Source organism: Chelmon rostratus, chromosome 8 (assembly GCF_017976325.1).
Source record: "Chelmon rostratus isolate fCheRos1 chromosome 8, fCheRos1.pri, whole genome shotgun sequence".
NCBI classification, from domain to species: Eukaryota; Metazoa; Chordata; class Actinopteri; order Chaetodontiformes; family Chaetodontidae; genus Chelmon; species Chelmon rostratus.
The window spans coordinates 4693940-4721868 of NC_055665.1; the positions used below are offsets into that span (position 1 = coordinate 4693940).

At 42.6% G+C, this 27929-nt stretch overlaps 1 protein-coding gene across 1 annotated transcript in view; it reads right to left on the reverse strand.

Moving 5' to 3' along the window:
• ube2e2 (ubiquitin-conjugating enzyme E2E 2) overlaps positions 1-17344 on the reverse strand; it is a 28780-nt gene extending 11436 nt beyond the window's left edge. Inside the window, exons 1-3 of the mRNA XM_041941632.1 lie at positions 17211-17344; positions 15549-15732; positions 14422-14472 (exon numbers count right to left, since the gene is read on the reverse strand). Of these exons, the coding sequence (XP_041797566.1) occupies positions 14422-14472; positions 15549-15724 (227 nt within the window). The 5' untranslated portion in view covers positions 15725-15732; positions 17211-17344. The remainder of the gene's footprint in view (positions 1-14421; positions 14473-15548; positions 15733-17210) is intronic.
• Between the last annotated feature and the right edge of the window lie 10585 nt (positions 17345-27929).

Below are 27929 nucleotides of genomic sequence, written 5' to 3' on the forward strand. Positions count from 1 at the left end.
CAAAGAATGTACAGGGACCATGCTGGACATTGTTGGTGCATTAAAAGTGGACCATTTTTCTTTGTAAACTTACTGGTGCTGCAGTAATTGAAAACTTCCACCTCACATGGAGGGCAAAAGACACAGCAGTCAAATAAAGGTTGTGATGTTCACATTAAACATGTTAGGGAGGTTTATTTATAGACTATTAACAACATTGGTTTCATTTGTTTTGGTAGGGACAAGCGATGATATATGATCAAATGGCACCAAATAACCTCAAATTGCAGGTTTTGTGTCTCTTCCAGACAAACTGTGTTGCGTTTTGGTCAGACGCAGAGAGCAATATCTGAACCAACTACAGGAAATGACTTCAAAATACAGGGGTTTATAGGCGCACAGAGACAGATGTTGACATCTGATAGCCAGCAGTTACTTGTGCTTGAAAAGCCTGTCATAACAATATAAAGTGAGGGCAAACCACAAGACGAACTGGTGGTCATATTCAGCTGTTCCTGCATTCCTCTGCTGTGTTATTTAAGAAAAGTTCAATTAGAGCAGATGAATTCAATATTTCCAACATGCCTTGGCTAGAACTGGATGAGTTTTAAGATGTCAGGTTGACGAAACTCTTCAATAACGACCTACTTGAAGAGCTGTCCTTGACTAAAGAAATTCAAATAGTCAAAGGAGTTCTTTGACTGATCAATCTGTCAGTATTTAAAGACCCTCTGCAGATTAGTGCAGCCATGCAAAAGGATCTCTTTGGATCTTGTGCCTATCAAAGAGTCAAAGATGTGATGATTACTAAACCAATCTGCATTAAAAAAAACATGACAAAAACAGTCGACGAAGGACCCAACAGTGAAATAACTGACCAACTGGAAGGCTGCGTTCAGCATGACTTCAGCCCTCCATGGAAAAAACACGGCCCATCATTTGAATGCAGCCAGTGCAGTGACACAGTGGGGTCGCACATTTCTGGTGGAATACTTGGGAATGCGAGTGCTGTCTCTCTCCCGTGTACCTGCCATCATTGTGACCAAAGATAAAATAGTTGCTTTCCAGAGTTGTAAAATCCTGTCTGAGTGCTGTAAACTGCTTTGCAGTGTTTTGGCATCTGATAAACCTTCAAATTCTTGGATCTGAACGGGATTTCCTGGATTATATTTCATGTCTCACCAGTACCAGGAGCAACACACTCCCACCACTGCAGCTCCTTGCAATTTCAGTCTGAATGCCTGCTAAGACAGGACAGCCTAAAGGCATCTGCTTCAATCCGACAAACATGCCAACTGCAGGCAGTTATTGGCCACGTGTGCAGAGGTGAAAAAGCAGGCAGGGATTAAATTTTTCTCTCAAGATCTCTTTTTTATTCTTCATAAAATTAAGTGTTTTTATACCTACAAATGAGTGAACGCTACTAGTGCCTTTAAGGGAAGACTGTCTAAACGTATTTGTCCTTTATGCCCATATCTGAATGACTGCTGATTTTATTCAGAATAAATATACAGTCAACACTTCAGATGTGGCTGGAAACACTTTGAACATAAACTCATTCCACGCATTCACCTGCCTTTCATCATGACTCGATGCAACTTTTGATGACAAGTACTGTTTGTCTTGTAGTTAGGGATGATTCATGTTCCTCACATTAAGATGAAAGATTAAATTTAGACTAGGTGACTAGCCAAAAAGGAAGAAATCACTCTTAAAACAAAAAACTGAGCACAATCTAATCTGTAAGGAACCAGTCCACTGATTTTACTGGGAACTTGTCAAGATATACATCTGTGTATGTGTCTGCAAAAATATTGCATTTGTTATAAGAGCCATTTGAAACTGTTAAACACACTTTTCAATAACCAAATCAGATTTTAAATGTTGTTGCAATGCGAGGCACTCAGCGCCGTGCATTGGGGTTTCCATGTCTGTGTCCTGGAAGATTTCAAGGTCCCGGACAAATGGAAGGAATTCCGGTCAAATATTATCTGTGTTTATGGACCCTGTGTTCCAATATTTTTGTGCGCTGACTAATGGGGATAACAATCTTTGAAATTGGTCCAGTATGCAGCGTGAAACGGGCTGTAGTGTAATCCCTCTGGGCATTTGTGCACCATCACAGTACATCCACGAGAAAAACGTTTTCGCCACTTACAAGAGGAAGATCCTTTCTGTTTGACCAGAATCAGCTGCAAATCGCTCTCGCCGAAGCCGCCACGCTCCATTTACAGAATTACATATCAAAATTATTTTCAACAGACATTATGATTTTAATATGTTGAACTTCAACTGATTTTCCTGGTTAAACAAACATAAACAAACAGTAATTATTGCATACGGAAACCTTTCCATGCGTTATGAACACATTATCCTGCCATTTAAATGTGTACATCAATAAAATAACAAGTTAAATTGACTAGTATTCCGAGTGCTGACTAGCGAGGGTAGCAGCATTGACTCGACTAATCGTGTATATCCCTGCTGGTGATTAGGTGATGTGAATCTGACTGACTTATTGATAGAAACATCTTCAAATGTGGCTGATGTTTGAGTTTGCTGTGGCCACTCTGCAACCCTCCAAACATTACTTTCTACATTTCCTGCTGTTGACAGAACTGCATAGGCTTATTTTCCTTGCTCTAGGCAATCTTCCCTCTGTGAAACTTGTGCTCAGATTTCTATGCCACACACACCTCAGGGTAACACTTCCATTACCGCTACAGAATGCAGACGCTTCCCTGACACCGCGGTGAAAGAGACAGCCGTCTATTCCATTTCCAGACATCCCCAGTAGAAGCTGATGCTCACTTCCTTTGAGGCTGATGAGTTTGTAGCGGTGATAATAACTTAGACATGATGGAAAGACAGAGATGAGCGGGCATGGCAGAGGTCCTCTCTCAGCACTGAGATTGCTGTTGAGGATCTGACAACCACACAAGGGCTGTGGATAAAAGCTAAGTCAATAGCTGAATGTGCATGCCACCGCTGGCTGTTGCTTGGAGACCTCCTCCCCCCACCGGCTCGGGCGTTCCTGCGGTGCTTTGTTGCAGCTGGTTCAGGGCCAGCTCTTTCAGGATATGACAGTCTCTGCACTTGGCCATTAGTTTTGGGTGAGGTGAGTAGTGTGGCCATTGCGTGAAGCTCAAGTTGAGTCATGTCAGTCTGCAGATTCGTAGCGTCAGTGAGTGTTTGCATGAGATCCAATTCACCAGGCTTTAATTAATGCATGGGTAGCGTCAGGAGTTAAATGGCTAATGATGCCTTGAACGTGATTAATAGCTATGCAGCATATTATGCTCAACTGACATATTCAATTCAGAGTAATTACTGGATTATGAAGGCATTATATAAATTTCAATTCTGCAAGTGCAACTCCAACAGACTCATTTCGTCATATGTCACGGTTCTGTCTTGTCATGCACGGCTGCAAAGCACTCATTGAAAAATCAGTACCACTGAATCAATGAGAAGTCAATGAAGGCTTAAAGAACAAAACAAGCATGACGTAACACCAAGCCCTGAAACTGACAGCAACAGTCAGATAAATATTATGTGTCACTCCTGCCTTTTCTTCTCTCTGTGGAAAAACAATCTTCCCTTCAAGCAGACAGATCTGCTCAGCATAAATACATGACGCTGACTGGTGTGACAGTGCTGCTTACGGGCTTTGTTGTAGGCTGCACTAATAATAACCTCTCTGTAAGTAACACTACATCTGCAGTGCGCGGTCAGCCAAATGCCTTGATTCAGTGAGTATTTGGGTCATTTGTTTCAAGGGTCTGGGATACATTAGGGTGCGGGTGTCCGTGAGAATCTTGCCACTGCCCTGTCCTCAGAGATTATACTCATGTAAGAACCCACTCTGACAGATGGGCTGCTTCCTCCGCAACAGAGCACCAAAGCTGTGTTTAACCACAGATTCGCACTGCTCTCTTTCTCTGAGGTTCGTCCCTTTTCCCCCTTTACAGTTGGTCTTTTTGTGAGTATTCTTACTTTTAATAGAAACAACAATACAGATTCCTCACTAAATGTCAACACCAGCCTGAATGGTCAGTATGATTCAGTCACAAAGTAGTGTTTGTGGTACCTGTGAGAGAGCGAGTAATTGCACCTCTCGCTGACCTTGTTCAGTGCTCCACCTCAACAAAGACTCATCAGAGCACACAAGGCTGAGAAACTCTGAAACCCAGAGACTGCAAAAGACAGCTGTCAGAGGAGGATTAAGAAGTTTTCTCAGTTCCTTAAATCGATGCAAGCCGTGCCCTATAATGACAGGCAGCAGTAATAATTTCCATATATATTGAATGACCTTTCCTTCCCATGATACAGTGCAGTATGTGAGACCAGTGTGTAGTTTGCTAATTTAATCATCCACATTGCCTTATTCATAGACAGGGCAATCTGCAGATAGGTGCCAATGCCAAAAGATAACCCTTTTGTGAGAGCTGGGCTAATCTCCGCAAAATCACCAACTCACCTTGTCACCCAGAGCCAATTCCCACAAACATCAGGGCTCGGGTCAAGTTGATGAAAGAGATGTAGTCATGAGATAGGCCTGTGCCACTCACAGGTGAACTCATAAGGAAAAAAACATGTCTTTATGAGGACATCGTTCAACAATATCTTAGATACTCAAACAGATTTAATTTGGGAATTTAGCTGACAGCCCAGAGCACATTGCAATGGCAGACCAGAATAAACTCCTTACATCAAAGACAAAACTACCAGCTACCGCTATTAAAGAATGTACAGTCAAAACCACAGTTTTGAGGGAAACCGCACAAACAAGTCTTACAGAAACAGAAACATACAGTTGCCCGTCCACTGTCGAAGAACCTTCCTGCTGTCAATTCACAGTTAACGTCTTTGTCCATGACCTAATAACATACAGAGGACGTTCACTGTCCAGTTATATAAAACTAACCATGTAACTCACACGCATGTGAGCTGGCGTTGTTGGGTAATCTGTGAAATTTCTGGCCAACCACAAAGTAAAAAACACTGTAAAATGAAGTTCTTCCACCTCTCTTCTCAGAAAACTGTCAAACAACAACAACAACAGAAATACATTCACACCCTTTCAAAGAAATGTTTCCTTCACCTCTTGCTGCCGAAACAGATATTGATTTCACAAACCGGGAGTGTTTGGGTGAATTTAGTTCCTATGACAAATACCTCTGCAGACTGCTGAAACAGATGGACACAGCTGAAAGCAGTGTATTTAGTCATAATTCTGTGAAAATATGACTGGAACATACTGAGCATATGGATGAACGGAGGCACAGGAGCGGTCTGAAAAGTCTTTGTGGATTTTTTTAACCACCGTAACAACTGGTCCCCTATGAATCCAATGTAACTGGCAAGAATCCAAGCTGACCACGGCCGCGGCGCTCTGTGAAAGGAGAAACTACACTCTTTTTACAGCCATCTTTCAAGTCTGAATGTGTTGAGTCACCGATACTCTAACGATTAGGTTACATTTAAAAGACCAGTTAGGTGGAATATCACTTTAACGCAACAACATAAAAGGTCAGAAAACAAGTCATAATGCATCATGATCATCAAACATGTTACTGCATGGTGAAAACACTCAACACAGCACAAATCCGGCGTGCTCCTGAAGCAGCCTGTCACACAGCGAGCTGTTTACGGTAGCAGGTAAATAGCTGTCTGAGCCAAGACCTGCACCAAGGGGCTGATAAATAAAAGAGGAAAGTAAACCAGTAATTGAATGTGAATCAGTATGTTTTGGAGCTCATGAAAACCGCCATGCACAAATAAATCCATTATCTGCATTATTCACCATTCCAGTTCATTCCCCACGGGCTTTTTTTTTCCTAATGGCAGCGTCATTCAGTTAAGATCTTCTTTTCTATCAGAGTGGCTGCTGCGGTTATCAGAGGAGGAACTTTAATGAAGCAATCTTCTTTCCCCCCGACCGTGAAAGAGCCCCAAGCCCAATTACTGTGCAGCTCAACGGCCGAGGTGACACCTCCTTCCTCTGTTCTCTTGTCTTTATTGTCTCAAATGACATGGTTTGTTTTTTAATCAAGCCTTTTATTGTTCATCTGCACAATGAATACTGCAATTACTGACCGGACGGTTTATCCAGCTACAGGGGAAATGGTTGAGTAGGTGGCTGCATTGCATGCTTTCCAAGTCGAAAGGAATAACACAATTTTATTCCCACAGGAGGGAAACCTCACATGCTGGCCTGAATCAATCTGAACAGCAGTCAGTATTGAACTGAGGAAGTGTACTTCGAAAGAGAGGTTTGAAAAACTGGACTTTCCCTCAGGAAGTGTGTCCTCACTGGGGTTTTAAAGTCACGTTAAGAAAGCTGTAAACAGAGCAGAGGTTCCCTTCAGCTTTCCTTTTTAATTCAGCAAGCTGCTTCTGAGGTGAAATTGAGATTTTGGTACGGTAAGCATTTTTCTTCTCTACATCTGAGCTGCAACATGCACCCAGCATCTGATGCAGTGCAAATGTTTGCCTCTGGCTAAGAATGAATAATGCAGAGTATATACCATTATCATAATACACAGGTTTTGCATAAAGGAAACTGCACAACATCATGAGTCATAAAATATCACTTAGCCAACAAAGCATTGCTGTGTACCCAGGATGAAGGATGACACCACAACAAATATTAAAAACAAAAGAAAAAAGGCTTTAGCTTCATAAATGAGAACTTCATGACCCTCAGACTGAAGTCGTGCAATTTGGCAGAAAATGCACAAGAGCACGTTGTCTGAGATATTAATCGCACTTGATGTGGGTAAGCAGCTTTTTCTAAATAATTTCTGCAAGAACATAGAAGGGGTGTGTGCACATTTATCTTTGTGAGAACCAATCTGAGTTTTAGGCCTTGGGAGTCGGGACTTTTTTTGGAAATTGAGGACAAGTGAGGACCTTATGTTCGAGGAAGGTTTTAGATTAGGGTTGGGGTTTGGCATTTTGTTGCAATGGCTGAGGTTAGGAGAAGAGGCTGAGGAATGCATTATGTCAATTTGGGTCCTCACAAGAATAGAAGTACAAATATTTGTGTGTGTGTGTGTGTGTGTGTGTGTGTGTGTGTGTGTGTGTGTGTTGTCAAGGGGTAATTATAAACATTTGCTTTGCTTGAATAAAGCGAGTTAGAATTTGTGCTGACATGATGCAAATGGGTTTGCAGGCCAGGGAATCACAGGAACACTGCTTCAGGAAAGGAAACTGCCTAAAAAACAGATTTGCCTCCGAGACAAAACTGCAGCCTCTTGCAAATTATGAACTAAATTAGTCAAGAGTACGGTGTTAATATTCTTAATTTCAAAGCTCTGCAGCAAAAGCATATTCAGTCATAATCGGAGACAGTGTCTTCAGCCTTTCTGCTCCCTCCACAAAAGCACTCCGGGCAGTCATTTGGCCCCGTGGCCGAGGGAATGGACTTATTACCAAAAGGTCAGTGATGAGGACAAGCTGAGCTGCCAGATCTGCTGTGGAGCCCGATACTCCGCTGGTCTACTTCCTCGACACCATATTAGCCCCCAGGTTTGCAGGTGGAGAAATGTAACAAGATTTTGAAGCTGCAGGTTAAACAAATGAGCACAGAGAAAAGGGCATTCCTTTGGGATGTTATTCACTGGTAATTATTCATTTCACCACTTACAACAGAATGTTAAGAGTGTTAACATTTCAGACCACAAATATGTCATTAAGACACTTTAAATGTCTTTGGCAGGAGCTACGGCTTGTGACTTCACAGGAAATCTATTAGGTTTTGAGATCCCAGTCACAGGGGTAATGGGATCTCAGAGCAACTGTTTACTCCGGAGTTACTGTATTTGTTCGCCTGCCAGAAGATTCTTCTGTTTGCTTTCGTGTCAGGCTCAGATTACCATTCAGTCATTCTCGAGGACCTAAACTGCTTCTGTGAAACAGGCGGTGTAATGGCAACACTCCACCACGAAATGTCCACACGCCGTGCTTCATGCTCGGCTTCCCCGCAAACCCATTAATAACACTGTGGACAAATGTTTGCCAGAAAACTACCTCACAAATGAGGACATTGAGAATTCAATGACACACATGAATCAAGGCGGGCCGTGTTCGCTGTCAAACAAGTGCCGCAGTGGAAAACATTAAGGATAAATTAAACTCAGGCCTGTGTCAGAGGAGAGCATATGTTATGTTCTATAGGAGCAAATTTATTTCTTTCCCACTCAAAAACTTTGTGTGAGTGGAAAAATGATGAGGGCAGACTGGTTTGCTCCAGAAGAAAATTATTTTCAGCAGATGTTTCATAGGTGCACGAGAACGGTGGCCGTAACAAATCAGCAGAACCCGGTCTGTCCATCTGCACGCTGACGTCCGTCTGCTCTCGTAGCAGCCCTAAGACATCTTTATTTATCTTTACATGAGACTGGTCTCTGCAGACAGCATATTTCACCCTGTCTTCTGGACGTTTCTGAGGATGCTTATATTTATTTAAGATATAATACACTTACTGTTGCAAATAAACAGTCTGAAATACTAAAATTAAATGTCTTTTCCATTGCTGCAAACTAAAGGCCCTTCAGATCATGTGCTTCAGTTTTCCCCACTCTCTACTCTCAACCGACCCACCTTTCACTCCTTCAAATTAAGTTTTATGGAAGCAAAAGGAGGCTGTGAATTTTCTTATAAGGATCCTACTTCATTGTGACTTGTGAAGATCAGCCACAAGTCTCCCGCTTAGTTTCGTACGTAGTTTCAAGCGGTGCAATTTAGAAACACTTATTTCATTTTTGTGTTTGTTTGTCCATGTGTGTTTATCCAGTATAGTGACATATCAGAGAAATATGATCCAGGAGGCAGTTTCTCCACTGTGAGGATTTGCTGCTTTTCTCTGTTACATCACTGTATACTAAATATCTTTGGGTGTTGGACTGTTGGACAGTCATAGGAAACATTTGAAGACGTCACTAAGAATTCTGGGAAGTTGTGATGAACGTTTTTCACTATTTTCCAACATTTTATAGATTAAAAGATTATTCAATCAACAGAGAAAATAATTGACAGATTAAGATTAAGTAATGTAAATTGTCAGTTGCAGCCCTGTTTTAGAGCTGTAAATTGAATATTATTCTGTAGTCCATTCCCTTGAGTTTTACTGCGGTAGTTACGTATTCAGCTGCTTTTATAATTCTCAGTCTTTCTCTGCTTCCATATACATGACAGCTCAACAGAAAAAAATGTGACTGAGGTCGAATCTGTAAAAACGTGTTTCCCAGTTGTATTTTCTTCCTCATTCTTTATTTCACAAGCTTTTCACCAACTTTTAAAGGTCAATTTTCATGCAAACCTCAGTAGTCTCTGACCCTGCTTTAAGCCTGTGCAAATGTTTGTTAGGCTTTAGCACGAGCATCTCCAAGAAGACCACATCTTACTTGTTTTGCTTGTTGAATAAAGCTAATTCTGATTCTCGAACGTTGCCTTCATGGAGGTTCTTATACTTTGCAGTCAATGGACAAGACCTTCACTGAAAGGTCAGGAACATGCCAGCTTCAGACGCAGATGGGTGCATATAGTGCATCAATATTTATAAAGGTGGTGATTATGGAACAAGACATCGATTAGGGCTGATTCATCTAAGGTCAAATGAAACAGAAGCATTCCCCTGTTTTAGTGCCTTCAAATTAACATCACATTGCAAAGATCCTACCCACGATAAGACAGTGAAGTTGCCATGCAAAAATACAGCGATCAACTCGAACACCCAGGAGGTATTCCTGCAGCTCACCCCCCCCCTTTGCCTCCGGTCTGCATCCCTCCGCTTCCTCATGAATATTGATAACCCTCCCTGCTGTGCTTAATGGTAACGCTGTGAAAAATGATGCTGGGTGTGTCACTCGCACATAATCCCCCAGGGGCATGGCACAAAACTAATATGCAGCTTTCACAGATATGAAGATGATCCCATCAGCGAGAAGAGAATTAGAGGTCAGAACCTACAATAAAGAGAGCCTCATTTCTTGGTGAGATTTGATGGCGGTGGAGATACATATTCATGTCGAAGCGTTAAACCGGCGAGCATGTGATGCAGTGACCAGCTGTGTGTGTTTTGTGAAAGGGCTTCCCCTGCAGCTTGCGTGATGTCATCAGGGAGTGACAGCTCTGTTTTGGGCATCATGAGGGCATTACATCACGCCAGGAAAATTCAGGGACCAAAGAAGGTTATTTGTTCCAATGACTAGCCACATACATTACAACTGCACTAAAGGAGGGATGGAGTCAGCTGATGCTCTAATCAAGAGACAAAGGATACACTAACATCCTAACAATATAAACTAGAGGGAATCACACAGACACACACTTTACGTGTCCAACACGATTAGATTTAGATTTTGGAGTTTGGCCAGATGACGAGGAAATGGACACAAAAAAGTGGAAAAAGATGTACCCCAAATATAGACTGTATTGCAACCTCATCCAAAATTTGAAATAAACAGGTCCTCCTCGCCAATCCCAATATGTAGCCACCAAGTACATTCAAGACCTTTAACAAGATTCTTATTTCAAAAGCATCTGTTGAAACATTAAAAAGTCAGTCAGACATGGTGTCAGCCCACTCATGGAGCTAACGCTGGCCTAATTAGTAACTAGCTACAGCTGGTATTATCTGTCAGTGGCCGGTCTGTGAAGTTCACAGCTCTACAGGAGCTATTCTGTGATTAAGTTTTGTTAATGACTTTTTCCTGTATCAACCTTATCTGCTTCCACTTCAGTTAGGGGTTTCTTACATTTCCCAGAATGACTTGTGACAACCTGACAGAGGAGGGGGGTGAACCTATTCCTCAAAATGCACCACGGGTGGCGGCTGCATTGCATTAAGTCTATTCAAGCTGCTTTGGGATGAGGAGTTGGTGTCTCTGCCTCTTCTGCAGTGGATTACTCTGCTGTGATTACTGAATGTCGGTGTACAACAGCAGCTTTACATTTTTTTTATTTGAATCTGGACAGGTTGACATCAAAACCTGACATTTACTAGTATATTTTTGGCAGCCAAGCATTGTTCTGCTATCAAGAAAGTATCTGTTTGGCCATCTGTGAGAAGAGGATAAACGGCTCAAACAGCACAGTGGTCCAGAACTGTGAGGTGCACCACCAGTAGCTGCTGTTTTAACAATGCCAGTGTCTTTGTTTGGATTTCTGCTTGTAATGTTGGCACTGGTGAATCAACATTACAAGGAAGAAATAGTAACAGTCACAGACACGGCGTAACAAATACAGTTAAAACAGTTCCTGTGATACAGCAGCGATGCATGAGACAGAAGTGATAGCTGGACAAATATAAAGTGAGACACAGAAAGGTTTTTTTTATGACAGGAGCATATCGGATGTGGGAGAGATGGAATGTGATCCAGGCGGGAATGTCATATAAAGCAGAACGATTTTTTCAGTTTGAGAATTACTTTGGACATACAGAATATTTTAACCAATTCAGCAAAAGCTCAAACTTACTGATTCATTTGTTTTTCAGAATTGTTTTAATTCATTTCATCACACAACATTCACTGGATCCTGCTTCTCGGGGAGACAGAGAGGCTTCTCTGCGTTTCTGTGTTAAATAGCATTGTAAATATAGTATCTTTGGGTTTTGGACTGTTGGTTCAACATACAAGCATTTTGAAGAAATCATGTTGGGCTTCAGGAAATTGTCATGGACTTGTTTTTCATTTTCTGACGTTTTATAGATGAAAATTTCAATTGAGAAAAAAATCTGTAGATTAATCAACGCTGAAAGTAATTGTTCGCTGCAGCCTTAATGTCAAGCATTCAGTGTAAAGCTAGACAAGAAACAGAAAAAGGCAGGCGAAAAAGCACCCAGGAGTATTAGGACTACGACTCTGGTTCAGAACAATCGACTCAAACTAAAAAATCAAACAAACAAACGCTGAAAACACCTTCTGTGAGTCAACAGCTCTACACTTTTATATGACAACAGCATGAATCTGAATCTTTACAGCGCTGGAAATTCAGCAACACCGATGAGCACGTCATATTTCTCTCTTAGTGGATCTAATCAAAGTTTTATTCCCGCTAAGATTATTGCAATGTTTGTGCGACTTGCAGGCAGGAAAAACGCTTTTCCTTTCAGATGCTGCTTCATTTGCAACGATAGGTGTGAAAACATGAGCTGCTGTACAATATACTTGAAGTATATGACAGTGAGAATAATTGCTATGTCAAATCCTCTTGGGCTTCAGCGTGTTCCTGTTCGCTTGATGCATGACAACTGCCAAGGTGACAAGCGAGCTGTCACAATGCCGAGAGTGAGATGAAGCTTGGAGACGAATTTAAATACTCGTTTGCATTTTCCAAGTAGTGACATAGCACTAAAAGTATGACAGTCTTGTTCATGCTGTATGGAAATTGATTTTTTAAACAACTTAAGCATTAATATTAGAGTCTTCACAGAAAGCCAGGGAACATTAGAAAGTGTGTGATTGATCAACACAGACAGGTTATTGTAACACTGTAATACTGAATGCAGCTGAGGGTTAACACAGTAACCTCAGATGAATGCCAGAAGAAAAGGCGTGGGCGTTTTATTAGACTGATCAAATGGGCACCTCCTGCCACAGATGTTTCGCTAAATTAGATCCTCAACACATCCAGAGCGTTAAATGGTAAATTCTGGCTCTTAGCACACATCCACACTGAAAGGAAAGGAAAGCTTTCCATCTTGCAGTGAGAAACGCAGCGTGATTCCTTCCACATCCCTGACGGCGATGGTGGAGAGACTGTAGGTGATACGAAGGAGACTGCAGATTTTAACTACACGACGAGGACGGCAAATCCTCTCCGACCAGGACAAAGTGGCGAGGGAGTCCGAGGGGCTCCTCAGCCGAGAAACAGATGAGATGACATACATCAACTGGCCCCCCAGCGTCGCGTTTGTTGAATGTGCCGAAGTGAATCTCTTTAACACAACTCTCTGTCAGCCCTCCTGAAGGGGGCCAACAGTCTGTGACTCCATTTGTCGCGGGGAACGAAATGAATAACCTTTCAGGCTAACCTGGCCGGGAGCGAGGAGCATGTGGCATACAAATGACGACACTGGCTCCACCGTGAGCACTCGTTCATGCGAGAATGTAAATGGTGCTGCGATCGCTTGCATGAGAAATTTGCTGTTTGATGCATCTGAACCCGCCGTCATTGTTAACAGAGGGCTAATCTATTTGGGTGCATCACAGAAAAACACATTATTAGATTTTAGTATCATTCTGAGTGTACAAAAAAGGGAACACACACACACACACAGAAAAGGATTATCTTGAAGAAGCTTAATTGTTTCCCAGGCAACTAGTTCCCCACTAAGACGGTGACTGTGAAATTTCCGCTAGCGATTATTTTACTTTCAAATGACTTACTCGTGTCCTCCAGCTAAATCCTTCATGTGAGCCAACCTAGTTTTTTTGGGAATGTGGGAGGGGGGTTTGAAATAGATTAGAGTCCTCGAGGAAAACAACATCTCTTTTAGCCTCGAGTACAATAACAAAACTGGGCTGTGAGCTGGAATGAAAAGGTTAGCTCAATGTTTATCATTAATAATCGTGGGGTTCTGATGAGACCCAGCAGGGGTGATTAATTCATGCAATAAACAAGCTTGTCTAGGGTGCAGTAATTCCAAAACGCCAGATGAGTCATACAACGCCATTTTCCTTAATCATTTTAAGCAGGTGCCTACGAACGAATACGGCCAATCCAGCACGGTCAGGAAACAACCGCCTCTCCCACAAGTGTCCTCAATCTTTCGCAGACCGGCTTCCATTTTCTTTCTAAATTTTCACTGGAGTGCTGAATCAGAGAGCTGATTTGAGTAATTACCATATTATAATAAACAAAGCCCTAATCAATGTCACTTTGTATGACTTAAAGTTAATAAAAAGCTGGCTCCTGTGCCGCATCCCAAAGGCATGCCTTTTGTCATGTCAAGAGAGACTGATGCACATGTGGTCTGCCGCTCGCTAGCGACCATATCTCTTCCTCAAAGGGCTGAGAGCCGCGGCAGCAGCACACAATAACCATTGTCTGTGGTAAATCCCCAGCAGAGCGAGGGGGGAACCACACGAGAATCGAAACAGGTTTTAAAGTCGCGCTGCTGCTCATTTTCCACCATTTCAGCGCAACCATAATACTGTGATCTAAAAGCCCGTGTTTTCAACAGAGGTTGCAGCGTACATAATGCTGCAACAACAGCGCCAGAATGGGCTACAGTCACTCTGATTCACCTGAGATTACCATCTCAAACAAAAAACACAAACAACGGCATAATGGAACGGAGACAAAAGTGAGTGCATTGCAGCGTGGCCTTTCCTTTTTAACACATTTCTGCATTCATTACAGCGTGAGCATCTGTACATACAGGCTGATGAACCATTAGAGAAATGCTTTGATGAGACAACATCTTCTTACCTGCAGTTTGGAGGTGGGTCTAGTGTTATTTCTGCAAGTTCTTTCTGAATCCTGGAGGAGAGAGAGATTATTGTTAAAATCAGCGTTGGGAGAGCAAATCTCCAGAGGGTAAAAGCAGAAGGGACAGACAGTTTTCCCAACATGTGAAGTCAGTGTTTCGAGCTTGTGATGAGGTAAATGTTGCTTTTAATCCCACCTTCCACCATGTGGACCTACAGCTGTTAACAACACAGCCGCTGAGAGCGTTGCACTTACTCCAAATATCAGCATGCAGGCTGTAAACGGTGTGATGACTTCATATGCTGTCCATATGAAAGGCATAAATAAAGTAAAGCCAGGCAACTCGTTTTAGAGTTCCAGTTTAAATACAAAATAAATGAATAAAGTGTTTATTTTTTGTCATTGTAATCATTGTCTGTGGTGCAGAGAGAAAATTAAAAGGAACTCTAAGCACAAGGATAAACACGACTGCTTTGAGACTTTCAGATAAATGCGCAAAAACTGATGATGTGGACCGTGAGTGCGAACACTGCTGCTAAACTCACTTAAATATAAACACAACACTTCAGATGACGGTGAAGCCTCCCCACGTTTAAACCCCCTTGTTGTGCCGAAGGCCCTCACAGAGACTGTTTTTAAGTGAAGCACAGACGCACAAAAGGGAGATGATCATAACATCAGTCACTGTTATAAAAAGCCTCAGCGGCCTCAGCCAACCCTGTGCTCATGCGGTTGCATAATTCTGTCATCGCCTGTCTTTTTTTGGGAATAAGTGCTAAGACTGGTGAAGGTAAGTGTTGGTGGTGGTGTTGGTGGTGGAGGAGAGACGAGAGCGCCGCGTGAAGCATGAGGCACATCTACTGAAACAAACAGGCTGGAATGGGAATATCTCTTTCAAATGACAGCAACGACACTCGAGTGCGGAGCTGTGTGAGGTAGCACCTTTCTGTGGGCTCAGTGTCGCGCTGAATAGTGTGTATGTTTGAGATGACAATGCCTGCGGGACTATAGTCTTTTTATATACCTTCACACCCCCGGGGCACAAGGAGAGAGGCCTTTAGTTTAACAAACAATCCCTGCGTAACTCTCGCTCTCTGGAGCCACATTCAGGCTTTTGTCTTTCTTACCTCTTGGCACTAGTCGAAAGTTTAGCGGCGGTTTTACTCGAGATCTTGGTCTCCTTCTTTTTGGGCTGTGCTTGCTCCCGCTCCTGTTCAGGTGGTACCGATTCCCTTTGTTCGATGTCTGAGCTTCCCCCGCTGGTGCTGGGGCTGTCGTCCGGTCTCTGCACTTCGCTGGACATCGTGGGCCCTGATTAAAAAAAAAAAAAAAAAACATGGATGGCATGTAACGTGAGCAAGGCAAAGCAGGTTTCCGCCATCAGAAGATGATTTAACGTCAAATTGCTCCATCTCACCAATACGATTTAAGGGAGGCCTCAGGAAGATGGATTAATTTAATCAATGTACAGCTGGATGTGGAGGAGAGTTGAAACAGAGGGTGTGCAAAGTGTGAGCTGATGAAAAGGCATTTGTCAAAGCCTATAGTGCTGTGAATTACAGATGTATAGAGCCCTTGTTAAAAAGAATATAATAAGCCACCCTAATGAGCCACTCAGGGTCATATATTACAGGCTAATTGTTTGGAAGACTTTCTATGAGTAGCTTCACTAGCTTAGCTTCATATTGCAGCCCTGTGTCTTCATTTCCCCTTTTCTTTAAACAAATGCTGGATAATAATGTGGTTTTTGGGTCAATTATGTGACCTACAAGGTGGATTAAATAGCGTATGAAAGCCTCGCAGGCTGATTTGGTGAAGAAGAAAGACACATGCTATCAGTGACAGATCAGACAAGACACTTGATGAAGATGAAGACGAGCGTCGACCCGGTTTGTTGGACATAATTCAGCCCTCTTTCACAGACGCGTTTAAACGGCTATGCTGGACTTGAGATGTTCTATAAAAACAGGCAGATATGAGCTAACTGATAGAAAAGAAGTTAATGGAAACGATTAAGCGGAGCGGCGGACAGCTCGTCTTTCCCGGGGAGGGGAGGGGGGGCGTTTCGCGGTAACGATCAGGGGCATCAACGGCTGAGATGCACCCGGTTCAACAGCCGTTAGAGATGGAAGGGTCGATGCGGACACATTACGCCCCCCCCTCAAAAAAAAAAAATACCAACGGAGACAAGTTCAGATGTTTGTGTGTTATGTTAGGAGACATTAACGGCTCGGTCAAGGCGGGCGGGTCAACATCAGCGGGGGTGAAAACACGATAGGGGTCGACTGGGGGGCTGAAACCGAGCCGTCACACAAAAGCGATCGTAAACATTATTGGAAGCTAGCTAACATTACAAGGCTAAAGGGGGAGGAGGCGGGAAGTCGGGTGCGTTACGTTACCGCGGAGGGGTGATTTTAAAAGAAAAAAAAAGCAGAACAGGCCTCGGTGTTTTAAACTCAAAGGAAAATGCGCAGAGAAGAAGGCGTTTCTGGCCGGGCTCGTCCGAAGGAGCCGACGGCGGGGCTGATGGAGGACGGTGAACGGCAGGGCCAGCGGAGCGGCGGGGGGAAAACGTGCGGAGCCTCGCCGCTTCTGGAGTGTCCACATTGTGCGTTGAAGAGCAGTGACCCTGCCTCGGCACAAAGGGAGGCTCGTCCCACACATCCACCCCCCCCCCCCGCCACCCCTTTTCCTCCTCCTTCTCCGCTGGAAAACGACACTTTTCACGGGACATTTACTTACTTTTCGCGTATCTACGAGGGGCCGCTGAACGCGTGTGTCGGTATTACCTGGCGGCTGGCCGTCGATGCTGCAAATTCCGCGTCGTAATCCCAAGGTACCGAAAAAAGTATATCCTCACACGGCCGTCTGCTCGCTCCCGTGTCCTAGCTATTTAACTGGAGGTAGCAGCAGCAGAAAAGCGATTACAGAAAACTGAGGCAGCCCGGACCGCCTCCGCGCGCGCTCCCGGCCTGCGCGCACTGCTCGTGCACGCGGGCTGCATCGGTAGGAGAAGTAGCCTGCGCGAGGCCATGCTCTGTGATGAATTAATTAAAATGCTAAAAATAAAGACAACAATGCTGGTGCAGATGCATGTAAACGGTGCATAAAATGTCTTTATCAGTGTCTCCTGTGTGTGTGCAGAGGTGTAGCTAGAAATAACGAGAACCATGTGCAGGAAATGTTGCCCCCCCCCCCCCGCATTTTCCTCTCCTCCCTTGTTGCAATGCACACAGCGCAGGGGTTACCCAGCCTGGTCTCATGCCCGGGGCATCAAATACTGACGCTTTGTCATGCCCCTCTGCATCTCATACAGATTCGCAAGGTACCCTTTAGCCTCTGCATGAGAAGCACCGGGCCACGTCAATATTAGATGCTGCAAGCAAGATGATGGAGGAGGGTGTGGTGGGTGGATGGGTCAAACACACACACGACTTTCACTTTGGGCTTTGTGTCCTGTGACAAACCGACAGTGAAAATATTTTCCTACTAACCGAGTAGTTTTGGTGCATAAACTGAACCAAGCTGTGACCTTTTCACAACATTAACCATGTGTTAGAAAGGTTTTGTGGCAGGAAGGCTTGGGATGAGAGGGACGGCCTCAGCAGCTGTTCAGGCTGTCTAATATTGCTGCAGATGGGTTCACATTGAAAGCCCGGCGTGTCTCATACAGACGCTAAAAGGTATGCTGTGCATCTGCATGAGATGCCAAGGGCGGTATTTGGTGCTCTGGGAATGAGGGTGAGGTACTGCGGGCCCAGTTCCAGTAACCACCCATATGGACACACAGAGTTTGCTGCCTGGTCCCCGCAGTTTACAACTTTCTTCAGTATTCTGGTAGATTATTTCTATCCAATCCCCACCCCTCGAGCATTGCTGCAGAGCTGCAGATGGACAGAACTGGACAGAACCGCCAGTCTAACATGGGAAAAACCTGGTCTTTGTTGGATCTGGTGTCCCTGCCTTTAGGGCCCAGCAGCAGACAGTTATCATGACTAAAATATGTAGCCTGGTTTGCACAGCTTGGTTCATTTTGGTGAAATGGTCCAACAATGGTGAGTGTCAAGTATGTATGTGGTCAGGAGGCCCTGATAATGTTACATTATATAATCATCATATCAGAAGTGTAAACCACAACATCATGCTGTTTTACACATGAATATGGACTAAGTTAGGTCATCAGGATAAAACATTTTAACCCTCCTCTTTCTCCAACAACCTTTTAACTATCACTTTATTAACTGTGTAAACATCTTTTAATTTGCCCTACTGACTGGTACTTAAAATGTAAGACAACCACGCATTGACAGTGTGGGTGAGTGGGGTCACCGGATGAAATCTGCACTCAGGCTCAGTTTCATGTTACGCACTCAGACTTTGACGCACTCTCCTGTTAAGTCTGGCCCAGGGCTGTTTGAGCGCTCTGGTTTACATTTTGAGCTCTTTATGCGCACTTTCCATTAAGTCTGCAAGTTTACAGACTTTGCTCAAGGGAATAAGCCACAATGCATAGCGCTGTGACGTTTAAACACAACAATGTGCAATTCTGCATTGTAAAAAAGGAGCTGGCAAGAATGCATTCATTTCATTAAGGTAAGTATCAGCCATTAACTCTACCGCCTTTGTCCAGGTAGCACGATTCCAAAGTCCCTTATGCAGTGTTTGAAGCCCTCTCATCCCCATGCACTGCTGCAGACACCTCATACAGGATGGATGATAGGAGATGGGAAAGATTCCCTTGTTTTGGAGCAGAGCCACGGTGTGTGCACAGAGTCCTAAATGTGCTTTCAGGCTGAACATGAAGCGAAAATCAGAAGCTTTGAGGTTACATGCAAACAAACAGGAGCAGATTTGTCCAACATGCCAATTCAGGTGAATACTTCATGATTTCACATGAGCAGCGGGAGCAAGAGCAGGAAAACAACAAAGTCTAACAAATGATCTAAGCTCAGAGGTCCACTCACGAGCTTTCAGTAGCATCATTCAGTGAAGAAGACCTTCATGCAGAAAGCTTGACAAAGCTCTAAGTGGATCTTTGAGCTTAGGTTATTTGGTTAGGCTTATTGTTGCCAAAGGTCAAGAAAGAACTTGTATGCTTAAAACTGGTTTTGAAGCCACTCAGAGTCTGACCTGTTGCGCGCGCACACACATGCATACACACACATTGTTTAAAGCTAGAAAATGTGCCTTAGGTTGAGATGTTTTTGTCAAACTTGTTTTTCTCTTAAGAATAGTATGAAAATCTTCAGAGTCCATGGTGAAAATTACTGTGACAACTGTGCACAGCAGAGTCACGCACAAGGCTGTGCAGCACCTCAGATTTCTAAATGACAGTGGCATCATTGCCTTTGAAAGAGGAACTGAAACTCACTGAGGTGATTTTTTTTTTTTTATTGTTTTGAGGGGATGTGTGGAGCTGAGTTTTCCCACCGCGCCAGTGAAATGCTGTAATTATCAGCCTCACAGTTGTCACGAGAAGCATAAAATTCAACTCAAAAAGCAACATGAAGATATGAAGTTGGATAAGATAAGACTTTATTTATCCCACGCCGGGGAAATTCACCTGTCACAGCAGCAGGCAGAAAAACAGAACAAGTGGAACAAAACAGACAATAAAAGAGATGAAAAAAAAATCAACAACAGATAAAATAATATAAAATCAAATCAAATATAGAAAGCTATGTACATGTACATATGCACATATATGCAAAGAGTATTAGAATAAATATTGCCAAAAATATAGGCAAATATAGACTTGGTTTGTTGCACATTAAAAATATATTGATGTATGTATATATGCATGCATGCATGCATGCTCATATATGTATAAACACACATATACAGTATATACACCCTTCCAGAGGGCATCATTCATATGTAACTTCCAATTTGAACCAGTCCCCATTAATCCATGTCATCCATCAATAAAAGCAGCGTTAAATCAAAATAGTTTCGTCTGTGTCGGTGTAACAGATGTGAACATGGCCTGAGGCTCTACACCAGGCAGAACAATATTATCGACCAACTACAGGCTGGTGAGCCGAACCCCCAAAAAACAAGAAACAGCTCTGTGATTTTCTGACTGCAGCGGAAAAGTCAATGCATGAATTAAATACTTTACTCAACGATTCTCTTAGTTCAAACAACGCTGTGCTACCGCAGCACTTTCATGGAATATTTAAAGTAAGTGAAATCTCGCTCGCTGTGAATCTTTGCAAACCCTCCCGTCCACTCAGTCTTTGCCCACAAAGCATGAAAACACTTATCCTGTGTCTGACTCCAGTTCCCATCCACAGTTTGAAATGCAACCACATGGCAGACCAGGTTTCAGTCCACACTGGTTCAAAACAGAAGGAATGAATCCAGTTTGCAGCCATTACTCTTGCCATTAGCTGACTTTTAATAGACTTCAATAAACTGTTGGTGTATAAAATCACACACGTTACAAAATCTGTATGTCATTAAACACACCTCCACACATCAATTATTAAACGTGTCATTTTATTAACCTTCATAATGTTAACTGCCTCCAATAGGTTGGATTCCTTTTAAATAAAATAAAATGCTCTAATAAACTTGCTTTTTTCTGTTTCTCTAAACAGGAGTTAAAGGGTTTTTGATGAAGACTGTTTGCAGTTTTGTAGATTTCTACCAATCCCATTTCCAAACATGGGAGATTTCAACTTAATAAATATTTGAAAATATAGAATATATATATACAGTATATGTGAACAGGTTATAATGCAGATTTACATGTAGACTTGCATCTTTTTCCAAACCTTTCTTCTAGATATCTTTATTAAGACATGATGAAGTGATGAAGGAATGCCGTCAGGTTGAAAAAATGTTCGCTGATTGTTAAACTGTTTTTCCTGGTCGTGTTTAGGCACTGGGTTGAGGGTAACAGGAAGATTGTGGCTTTGGTTGGAAAACATTTAACTGAAACTGTGATCTCTGGTTTATTCACAGGAACTGCACACATTAATAAACAATCCTGTGAATGTGAAAATGAATTACTGAAAACTAAAAAGTGTGAAATAATAACAACAAACACACATGTGCTCCAGCTCTGCCTCTCCATTTATTTATCTGATTCACTAACCTGAACCTTTACTCTAATGCTCTTTACTTGTAGTCTTGTATTTGTGTTTGATGCTCACTTCTGCTGCTGAAATGACCCACATCCCCCTCAGGGATGGTGAGTGTTTCATCTGACCCAATCAGGAACATTTGTTTCAACTTACATTCCTGCCGGCCTAATTTACATGTAATTGTCATGGTGTCACATGTGAGAAGTCCTCAGCGGAGGGTCTACAAGTGGTGTCTTGCCTTTACCGGCATTTGATGGCCCTAATTATGTTTAATGCAAAACAGCTAAAACAAGATAAGTGCAACCATATGACTGCCAATTCAAATTACAGCTTCCTTATAGGGCCCCCCTCTGTGCCAAGACAGGGGAATGTAAAAGCACTGAAACTGTTCAGAAATAATTTAGTTCATATTTTGGTAAGGAAGAAAAAAAGGAAATAAAAAAAATAAAGAAAATGTGACACTTTAATTGACTAATTATAACAATTTTATTGTGATCACAACCCTGATTCCAAAAAAATGGGCATAAAAACAGGATGCAATGTATGTTCACCGACAGCGGTTTTACAAAGTGTATTAATCTCCTTTAATCTAATCTAATCTAATCTAATAATGTGTTCACAGAGCGTTGAGTGGATGGATGCTCCTTTCATACCCACTCATGATGCTATCACCTGTTACCAATCAACCTGTTTACCTGTGGAATGTTCCAAACAGGTGTTTTTGGAGTGTTCAACATCTTTCCCAGTCTGTTGTTGCTCCTGTTTCAACTTGTTTGAAACGTGTTGCTGCATCAAATTCAGAATAAGCAGAAATTTACAAAAATCAATGAGGTCAAACATGAAATATATCATCTTTGTACTGTTTTTGATTGAGTATATGCCAAAAAGGATTATCAAATGACCACATTCAGTTAATATGTTTTACACAACGCCCCAGCCTTTTTAGTATCAGGGTTGTATTAGATCATTACTTAAGAAATACCATTTTTGCAAATCTTTGATTGTGTCACAAAGAGAGTTGAGCAGGTGGACCAAAATGCAGGAGACAGCTGGCGGACGAGATCAAATGCAGAACTCTTTATTGAAAAAAGCAAAAACAGAACCAGAGGACAGGCAAACTGAGCAGTTGACTGAAAACTGGACCAACGTGAGGATGACGTGGGGATGAGGTGCAGGTGGAGAGACGGGCAGAGAAGCTCAGGTGAAAGAAACAGGGGAACTGGGAAGGAGCTGAGGGCTGGGGAACAATGGGAGCAGGGCAGGACTAACGAGGCTGATGCAGAGCAGGGGTGGAGGGAAACGCAGGGGTGTACAGGAACACAGGAGGGACACACAGTGCAACAGACAACAAACCCAGACACGACTGTTAATGACAGTGGACGATTATGAGGTTTTAATTTGCATTTCACGTTAATCTTTACTTCCACTTCACTGCATTCAGAGAGAAATGTCATACGTTTAACTCTCTACATTTATATCACAGTTTTAGTTCATTTACACTTTAATTTTTTTGTACAAAACCCATGATCATATAAAACATGAGGTAAAAACAGTTAAAATTGTCTCCACCTTGATCAAGTATAACAGTTAAATGCTACTTACAAATTCATGCATCAGTAGTGATAATTCTATAATATAATATATATGGTGTAACACTCACAGGAGCCATTTCTCTGAATTATGTGTGCTTTTATTTTGATCCTTTCGGCACATTTTGCTAATACTGCGTTTACTTCCTCCATCACTGGTTAATAAGCCATAAAGCTGACACTGTTATCCTTCATTGTTACTCAAATTGTCAGTTGTTTGAGTAAAACACAAAACAATTTTCCTGCACAGTTGTAGCTCTCTGTGGAGCGCCGGCTGAAAGCCCACACTGCAAATGTAAAACATGGGTTACTGAGAGCGAGAGCCTTTATTGTCTGGATTAATAACCCCATAGTCAGAGGTAATGGTTTACTGGAAGCACTGTTCTTTTCTTCCGCCTTCGCGAGGCGTCAATCAACTGAGATCTGTAGAAACGCCTGAGGGGAAGCTCCGACGTAAACTAGGAGGAATAAATTGTTCAAGAACTGGCTCCAAACCAGCTCTCAATGTGAAACTCGCTCCTCCTGTGTGAAATGTCATTTAATTACAGCGATGCATATTTTGGCAGAGCGTCTTCAAATAAAGAAATATGATAAATCACGATTATCCAATACGCTTCACGGTCTCACCTCCACGTGGGATGATTGTTCAGAGGTCAATAAAACACATAAAGGCTCAGGCATGTTATTCTCGTTGTGTTTACGTAGAGATTTATTGGAGCGGGGACGCTTATTTTCACTGTGTAATTTATCACCTGAAAATGTGACCGACATGAGTGTACTTGGCTCTGAAAGGTTTGTAATGTTGAAACAAGCTATAATTTATGACTTTTACAAAAGGCTGCCTGCTCCATGTTGGGTCAAATTCAACATAATAATCATAACTTAGATTTTTAGCTGTTGCATTTCACTTCTTTTTACTAAGTAAATAACACCATTTAAAGCGATTTACAATTAGAGTTAACAGTATCTAATCCCACCTGGGATCTTTCTGTGTGGAGTTTGCATGTTCTCCCTGTGCAGCGTGGGTTTTCACCGGGTTCTCCTGCTTCCTCCAACAGTCCAAAAACATGCTGAGGTTAATTGATAATTCTAAATTGTCTGTAGGTGTGAATGAGTGGTGTGCTTGGTTGTCTGTCTATATGTGTAGCCCTGTGGTAGGCTGGCGACCTGCCCAGGGTGTCCCCTGCCTTCGCCAGAGAGACGGCTGGGATACGCTCCAGCCCCCCCGTGACCCTGCAAAGGATTCAGCGGTGTATAGATAATGGATGGATGGAGTATCTAATCCCCTCATCACTACATTGTTGAACTGTAACCAGCAACAAGTTATTAGAGATTATAAGAAGTGCTAAAGTAAATAAAAGCCTTGCAGAGAAAATTATCAAGTGTGGGTAAAGAGAGGTGATAATGTAGTAAAAAGTACCATGAATGTTTTCTTCAAAGGTTTTCAAGCATTGATCTCCTTTGAGGGGGTGTGGAATGGATGCTCACCAGGTCAAAGTCTCCTCTTGTTGCTGCCTCTTTGTCAGATCTCTTGATCCAGCGCGGGAAATCAATGTATTCACACATGGTCGCAGCATCAAGCCAATAGATTACAAGCTTCTCGAGAATTCAAAAAACATACATCTGCGTTTAAAATTTGCTAAACTGTGACTTTTCCACCGCGGAGCATCTCACAATCATGAGCATGACTCATTTTCTTTGATGCATAAACATGCAAATCACGATGAATATGGGCCCGCTGGGGCCTGGAGCCCTGCGGCAGTTGTCTACTTTGCACGGCTGATAATGCAGCCCTGCCAATAAAGCCTGGTTGTGCCTTTTATCCCCATTTCCCACTGATTACAAAGACATTTTATCAGAGAAAGAAATGCCAAAAAGTTTCTGACCAAATTTATGTTCCCATAATATTTACATAAATTTCTATGTAATAAATTAAAACTCAAAGTATATGTGTATATATGTATATCTATATAAACCATAACTTAAAGCTATGATGCTACACTGTGGTCAGTGAGTGTAACTTTATACACACACACACACACACATATATATATATGTATTCCATATTTATATGTTCTTATTCTTTAGTGATGCTGTATTACACCTGCTAATTTTGGGGAATCATTCCTTATGGCTGCTACATTACATGGACTCTTCCAGACGTCTTCTGCATCATTATAAACACATTCCCCTGTAATTCAGAATAACATTTGGTATTCTTGGAAACTTTGGGCTCTAGACTAGAATTATCAATTATGCTCTGGGTTTGAACAATCCCTGTCTGCACAACAGGACTTTGTAATAATGGACCCACCAAATGTTCTGTTGGTCTGAGGAGGTTTAACTGCAACTCTGAAAGGACAAATATGAAGTGCAATGCTCTGTGAGGCTGTGCTTCAGCACAGCAGCGCCCTGAGTTCAGCAGGTTTAATGTTCAGAGTGTTCACAATGTTAGCATGCTAACATTGCTAATTACTAATCTGATGCTGTTTGGAATGTTTTAGGTTTTGTCGGTATTTGATCATGAACCAAAGTATTGGACAGAATGACTCCAATGAAATCCTCCTCTGGACACCATGAATACCAAATGTCACAGCAATCCATCCAATAATCGCTGAGGTCTTTTAATGAAAAGCCAAAATATCAACCTCATGCTGGCACTAGAGGAAAAGCCAGGGGATCACCAGCATTAACAGGATACATCATTTGGGGACCATGAACTATCTGGACAAAAAAAATTGTTTCACTCCATCAAGTAGATTTTCAGATGTTTCACTGAATAAGTAAAAAGGTAGAGTTGTTGGCAATGCCACAGGGAAAGCTGAGAATCATCAAAGTCAGTAGGATTCATCTTCAGGGGACCATGAACTTCTGCAGAAAACTGAATGATCCACCCAGTAGCTGTTGTGATATTTCAGTATGGACCAAAGTGTTTGTACCTTTCTCTCCTCCGGGAAATTCATGGTGTTGCATTTGATTCTTTCTGATCTCCGCACACCTGGCCAATCACTGCGTAAAGGAATCAGTGTTCTTCAAACGAAGTGCTCGTCGGATCATTGAACAGCACCTGGAAACCCCTCCAACTACACCTTTCACACACTTTCCGATACCGACAATCTGATAATCACGGCCCCTTCATGCAATGATTGGCCAGGTGTGTGGAGGTGTGACAGTAGGCAGGATTTGAGCTTCTCCCTCATCTTTCTCTCATTCTTGTTTTTTCCTTTAAGTGTGGCTATTTTCTTCAGACGTGGTTGGATGACAAATCACACAAACTTTGCATTAAACTGAGATATACTCTGTTTTAAGTATGAGTTGAAGCACAATGAGCTCCTTGGCCTGTAAGCAGCATCCAAGACCATAAAAACAATGTTTTTCAATGGCAAACTCATTCAAATGTTGTTTTTTACCATTACTTGGCTGTGAATGACTTGTCATGCAAGTGCTACCTAATTTATAATCAAATATTTGTACAACCACAACACTGTTCTCACAGCTGCTCCTAATGAGATATTTATCTTCTCTGCAATATCACCCGGACTATCCATGTCAAAAAAGACATCATCTGCAAAGAGGCCTTGCAGCAACATGTTATCTCTGTGTGGCGCATGTTTCCTGTGAGGCACTGCTGCTTTATGTCTGTGGGCAGTGTATCGATTGCTGTTTGAATCTCTGGGGGTGTTTCAGTTAGAAAGGAATTTCCACTATGAGTTTAAAATAAACTGATGAATTATAAAAACAAAAAAAGGTTTTGCTATACCGCCTTTGAGGCTCACCCATGTTGGCAGGTATGGGGCACAGCGTCAGTTCAGATCTAGCTGACTGCGTAACATGCCACCCTCATTCTAATGAAGCTCTTTTGGATTACCCTCCACAGTCATTAGATCAGCATAACAAAGGGACTCTAGCCAGTGTTAAAGGAGGAGGAGGAGGTGGGGCGAGGGTCGGGTACTCGGTGTGATAGACAGCGACCTATAAGGCCTACACGTGAATGGGGGATGCTTCAGTGAATTCACTTCCTCAGTTTGTCCCTGGCAGGCCCCAAGGTCACGTCTGCTCGCTGCTGAGGAGGCTTTTGTGATGGAAATCCTGTGGATAAAGTTTAACCCCTAGAACAATCCAAAACCTGGCCCTCCATGTTCGCTAGCCCCCCCTGGTCACCCCTGCTCCAATCCAGAAGCAATAGGCTGTGAGTCCCGTGGCAGATCCTTGTTGCTGGACCTGCCTGCAGATTGGATGGATAAGTGTTAAGTATGCTTGAGTGGGGTCACATTGTGTTCTTTGGATTTGACCCAGATGTTGCAGAGGGTGGAAGGGACAAACAGAGAGAGAGAGAGAACGAAATCCATCTGTGACAATGTGCATGAATGATGAATGAAGTAGACTCTTTGAGCCAACTAAATGAGAAAAATAAACATGTGATTCGTGATATGATGAAATCTTCTTGCCGCCATGATGACTCACTTTGGTGCACAACATGGGAGTCTGGAAACAGGCTAAAATCAGGCTCTTACTGTCCCGCAGTGGCACATAGATGAAAAAGTTAAAAAACGTTTGGAACCATCCAGCGCCATGTTAAACAGGGTCACTCCCCAATCTTCTCCGAGCTCAGCTTGTTTTACGCTCGCAAGAAGCGGAAAATCAGTTTAGACACCGAATACACCACTGTACACACCGAGTGCATCCTCACTATTCATGTACAAGTAAATCCGTTCACGTCAGTTGGCTGACTATAATGTTTTTCATGCCAAGAGCACGATTTATTCGTTCTGCTGTACTGCTGATTCACCATGATCTCATCCTCTGTTCTGCACAGCAGCGAGCCATC